At 41.3% G+C, this 5888-nt stretch overlaps 1 protein-coding gene across 1 annotated transcript; it reads left to right on the top strand.

Annotated features, from left to right (window-relative positions):
• The first annotated feature begins 1932 nt into the window (after positions 1–1932).
• Positions 1933–2862, top strand: LOC110942975. The gene has a single exon (XM_022184736.1). It carries the CDS (start codon positions 1933–1935, stop codon positions 2860–2862), a length of 930 nt encoding a protein of 309 aa, XP_022040428.1.
• Positions 2863–5888: the final 3026 nt, after the last annotated feature.

Below are 5888 nucleotides of genomic sequence, written 5' to 3'. Positions count from 1 at the left end.
TTTCGTTGTAATACACCAACTAGAATTTCGTCAATCGGACTTACGATGAAATTTAAATGAATTTATCCGTGGACTGCAGTTAGAAAGTGACGAATCTGATTGTAGCCTGGTAAATGATTTTTTAAAACATATTGGTAATGAATTGGATCCTGATATTTTTACAAAACTATATTTGGATAGTTTAAAAAATTTTGTAAAAATTTGGGAATTTTTGGAATAAGTTAACTATTTTATTAAAAGTGCTCGAAAACAGCCCAGTTTTGAATGTTAAAGCTGAAACGACATAAGTAGTAATTTGCGTGTCTAAATGTCAGGTCGGTTATCTGAGAATTATCTAACGTGTTATATGTCAATGAAAGTGTTATGTGCAATATTGTATGTTTGCTTTTGAATGGTAATAGATGGGATGTTTATATGGGCGTGAACTGTTAAAGTGAGTGCATGTTATGTGGTAGATGCGTGTAGGAACTTCGTGCTTATTTGAAGTCACTAATAAACTACGTGGTAATCATACTAGGACGTGATTGACCAACACCAATTTTTAGCTATTTTAAAAGTTCAACCGAGCAATCAAAGGTGAGTTCACACTCTCTTAGGGCATGGGATTCCCGGTGGGTTGGGAATGGGATTAAGAAGCTAAGATGAAACCTGTATATTCACCACTAATAGACTACATTAAACCTGCTTATTCTCGGATTGGGAAGAATACGTACCTCCGTCCTCGGATTGGGAAGGACGCCTACACTAAACCTGCGTATTCTCGGATTGGGAAGAATACGTACCTCCGTCCTCGGATTGGGAAGGGCGACTACATTTAACCTGCGTATTCTCGGATGGGTAGAATACGTACCTCCGTCCCCGGTTGGGAAGGACGCCAATGTGTATAACTAGTCTAGTGGTTCACAACATGGGGTAGCCCCCACTGGTTATGGTTTGGGAAACAATGAACTGTATAACTTTGGTTTTGAATTAACTCGTGGTTTTTGGAACAACTATAATTGGACAACCAACTGTGAACTCGCTCAACTTTGTTGTTGACTCGTTGTTACATGCCTTGCAGGTCGTTGGATGCTTAGCTGGAGCTTGCATGGGAGCAGGAGTCGTTGTGGGACATGGACTGTTGAGTTCCATGTTAACATTTGAACCTTTAAACTCATGCTTTGGTTTCTGGTTATAAACTTTATGCTTCCGCTGATAACTTGAATTTGATTAACTTGTTTTGAACACCAATTATATTGTGTGGTTGGACTTTTATTTATTTAATTACATTGTTCAATATGACTGGTGGCTGGATCCTGGTCAGTCACGCCTCCTGCGGTGATGCTTCGCTTGTGGATTTTGGGGGTGTGACAATCATCACCTATCACATTTTCAGTTACCACATACCACACAATTCCATTACACATCACCTATATAATAACATTTATCAAATTTTGCACACACACTTAACCCATAAGGGCTAGTACCGAAAGGCGTTATCAAAACTGGTCACCAAAGTGACGTACGTGCATCATCCCACGACAGCACAAACTACAAAAATACGGAAGTACTACGACTGCATCACTACCTCAACATGGACATAACCCCAAGATTAACCCAAAGGTCGTTATATGTCGACCCAACTACCTTTTATTTAGCATTACCGCAAACGTGTATAGATATCGTGGTTACAACAACTGTGGCTTCATCTTTCGTATCAACCAGGGTCGAAGTCTCAACACTGCATTGCCCAAAACATAACCGAACAGATCGCAACATGAAGCCCGTCTGCCCTGAGTAACGGTACCTTGATAATGTAGCCGGGTGTTTATATATAGGAAGTACCGCAGCATATCCACCACACCCATATACATGATCAATGTTCTGTTCACCAAAATATTCAGGCCTAATATTACTTTCCGTGAATAACCAACTGAAATCCAAAACACTCATATGAGTTGGGGGTGGCGAAAGATTTTGTCCATCCGTCACATCATTCGGCCTCACATATGGTCTTCTATTAAGAGTGGGGCTCAAACTAATGTATGGAGTGACATGTGGTGTTCGCTAAGTCCCCTGAGCTCGTTTATCACGCCAAGGGCAATTGCTAAAGCTGGCTTTTCTTTACGGTCTACGGTTGCGGATATGGTTGATCAGAATGGTAATTGGAGATGGCCTCAGGCGTGGCTAGATCTTTTTCCGGTGTTAATTACAACATCGGTTCCTTTTCTGGTGCCTAATGCTATGGATAGATTGGTTTGGAAAAACTTGGAGGGAAAGACATGTGATTTTCGCTCAGCAGTTGTTTGGGATACAATTCGGAAACGTGAAAATCAGGTGTTATGGGCTGATATGGTTTGGTATTCTCAATGCATTCCGCGACATTCATTTCACTTATGGTTGGCATTTAGAAACAAACTAAAAACGCAGGATAGATTGGCAGTGTGGGAAGCGGGTAGTCACACCAAATGGAACCTGATGTGTTGTCCGTTGTGTAATTTTGATCGCGATAGTCGGGACCATTTATTTTTCAGGTGTGCCTTTGCGGCTCAAGTCTGGAACGAGGTGAAAAAATTGGTTAGTTTGGGCAATGTTGACGATTCGTGGTACTCGGTTGTATCTTGGGTGGAGCAACATGCTAAATCCAAGAATGTGGATCACATTGTGTGCAAGTTATTGATAGCGGCTTCTTCTTATTATATATGGCAAGAGAGAAACAACAGGCTTTTCAAGAATATCAAGAGGACGGTAGATCAAGTGGCTGAGGTGATTAAGAATACGGTTCGTCTGCGGCTCATGGGCTTCAGATTTCGGGTGGCGTCTACGAAGGAGAGAATACTCAAGACTTGGAAGATCGAAGATATAGATACGGATCCGGGCTAGAGGCTTAATTTGGTGTCTTTTTTATTTGATTGCTTTGGTCGTTGAGTTAGAGTTGTTTTTTGGTTGTTGTTTAGTTTGGCTGTAAACGTTGTTCTTCCTAGGCTTGGTATGTCAAGTCTAGTAGGTGTGTTGCTTTGACACACCCTTGTTCGGTTTTTGGTTATTTATAAAATTCATCGGGGTAACCCTTTACCCAAAAAAAAAAAAAAGAAGAAAAAGAAAAGTTCCGTGAAATCCTAAGTAAGGAGAGGGCGATTTTGGCGATTACTGAGTAACCCTAGCTTCTTGTTCATCTGATCTTATTCTTGATTAATCTGGGTTAGCAATTGTGGTGTTGTCGATCCTTCTGAGTAAGGTTTCTAGACTTCTACCGTGGTTTCTAATCTTTTGAAATCAGGTGTAGGGTTTGTTCGTTTCATATTTTCTTGCTAGGGTTTGCTGCCGATTCGCGTGGGTTGTTTCTTGTTTCAGCTGCGTTGATTTCTTTGCTTGTTTGGTGTTGGTGGCGGATTAGGGTTTCTGATTTGCTGCTATTTTCTCATCAAGGTTTGGTTTGTTGGTGGATTAGGTTTGATTTTGAGTGCTGGGGTTTTTGTTCTTTGTCGGCTAAACTAGGGTTTATCCGAATTCGTGTTTAGCCATACTTACGTCTGCATGTGACTAGTTTCTTGTGATAATGAATTCTGAACCGCCTGACATTAATGATATTCTTGGGAAACCATCTTTGAATGCTGATGTTTTTGGGAAGCCGCAATGCATGGCGAGTAATTCAGAACTAGGGTTGGGGGATTTAGGGTTTCGGTCATTCTCTGAAAAGATGCATGGGGATATTTTTATCTCTTCAAAAATTGATAAGCAGCCGAATCCAAAGGAATCCCGTAACAACTTTTCTTCCTTTTGGAGTAGTCTTGATGCCAAGTCGATAAACATCGATGGTAATCCGATGATGCCAAGAAGGGGTCTCGTCCAAAAGGAACCACGAATGATTAACATCATTGATGAGCTGGAAAAGGTCTCAGTTCCCGTCCATGAGGCAAGTAGTTCTGAAGATCGGAATAAAGAGGAGGGAGCTGTAAAGATGACTTATGCGGATAGGGTTAAGAAGGTGTCAATTGTGAAGAAGGAAGTTAATTTCAGGAAGATGGATTTAGGAGAGACGAAACCTGATGCAGATGTTGTTATCCCTCGAGAGGTAATTCGTAAAGTTCAAGAGAAGTTTGTTAATGTGTTATATGGTTACTTCTTGGGTAATCGGCTGCCATTCCCTGTTGTTGAGTACTACGCCAAAAATGTTTGGGCAAAGTTTGGATTTGCTAAGCTTATGATGAACGCTGATGGTTTCTTTTTCTTTAAATTCGATTCTAAGGAGGGTATGGCAAAAGTGTTGGAAGGTGGTCCATGGTTGATTAGGAAGATGCCGTTGTTTCTTAATGTCTGGTCTCCGTCCGTTAGTCTTAAGAAGGAAGGGATCAAATCTGTGCCGGTTTGGGTGAAGCTCCATAATGTGCCCATTGCTATCTATAGTGATGATGGATTAAGCTTATTAGCTTCTAAGATAGGGGAACCAAAACGATTGGATGGTTATACGGCTGATATGTGCGTCGAGAACTGGGGAAGGAGTAGTTTTGCTAGGGCATTGGTTGAAATTAATGCTGATCATGAACTTAAGGAGCGCATTGTTGTTGCCATCCCAAAGCTTGACGAGGAGGGATATATTAATGAAGTAATTAACGTGGAATATGAGTGGAAGCCTCAGAGATGCTCGATATGTTGCATATTCGGGCATAATGATCAAACGTGTGGGAAGAATGAGAATAAGAAGAATGACACTAAGAAAGCCAAACAAGTAGTAGTGGATGATGATGGGTTTACCGTGGATAAGAGGAAGGTGGCTCGAGTGGGAGTTGTCCCAAAGAAACAAAAGCAGAAATTTATATATAGGCTTAAGCCTAATAGATTGGACCCGAGCACATCAGGTACAAAAGACGCGAATGGTAACATGAAGAGGATGGATAATGTTAAAACTCGTAATGCCTTTGAAGCTTTATCGGAAATTGGTGAGCAAGAGCTGAAAGATGGCAATGTGGTGAACAAGAACGGGACTAACAATACTGGGCAACAGGCTGAGAGGGATGACGAGGTGGAGGAGATTATTCCGACGGAGACAGCAAATTTTATGAAGAATGCTAGTCATAAGCAGGTTTCTGAGGGGGCAAGCACTCCCGGTCAAAGCGGTATTAATGGATAGCTTCATTGCATGGAATATAAGGGGTTTGAACCAACCTCTGAAACAAAATGAGGTTCGTGTGATGTTGTCAGAAAATAAAGTTTCAGTTTGTGCGGTCTTAGAATCTCATGTGAATGCAACCAATCTGGCTAGTGTGTGTAACAAAGTGTTTAGACGGTGGAGCTGGACGTCAAACGGAAGTTTATGTCAGCGGGGTGCTAGAATCATTCTTGGTTGGAATAATGAGCTGGTGGACGTGATGGTCTTAGCGCAAAGTGAGCAGGTTATTCATACTCAAATTTGGTCCAAAGTTGATAATACGAGTGTCTTCTGTTCTTTTGTTTATGCGATGAATAATTACCAAGATCGTAGAGGCCTGTGGGAAGATTTGTGCCGACATAGGCTTTTGTGTTTGGACAAAGCTTGGTATGTTATGGGGGACTTTAATTCAGCTTTGCACGCGGATGACTCGTCTTTTGGGGCGTCTAGTCAATCGATAGGTATGCGTGAATTTTATGAATGTGTTCAACGGTCGGAGCTGATTGATGTAAAAGGGCATGGAATTCATTTCACGTGGAACCAGAAGCCGAGAGAAGGTATTGGTTTACTTAGGAAAATTGATCGAGTAATGTGCAATATGAAGGGTATGGAGCTGTTTCCGGATGCTTATGTTTTCTTTCATCCATCCCGAGTTTCTGATCACACCCCTTGTATCTTGAAGCTGAATAAGGTGAAATCCTCCTTCAAGCCGAAGCCGTTTAAATTCGCAAATTTTATAGTTTCTAAACCTGATTTCAAG

Source organism: Helianthus annuus, chromosome 5 (assembly GCF_002127325.2).
Source record: "Helianthus annuus cultivar XRQ/B chromosome 5, HanXRQr2.0-SUNRISE, whole genome shotgun sequence".
Taxonomy (NCBI): domain Eukaryota; kingdom Viridiplantae; phylum Streptophyta; class Magnoliopsida; order Asterales; family Asteraceae; genus Helianthus; species Helianthus annuus.
The sequence above is the reverse complement of the archived record's forward strand: the minus strand, read 5'-3'. Positions and strand labels throughout refer to the sequence as shown.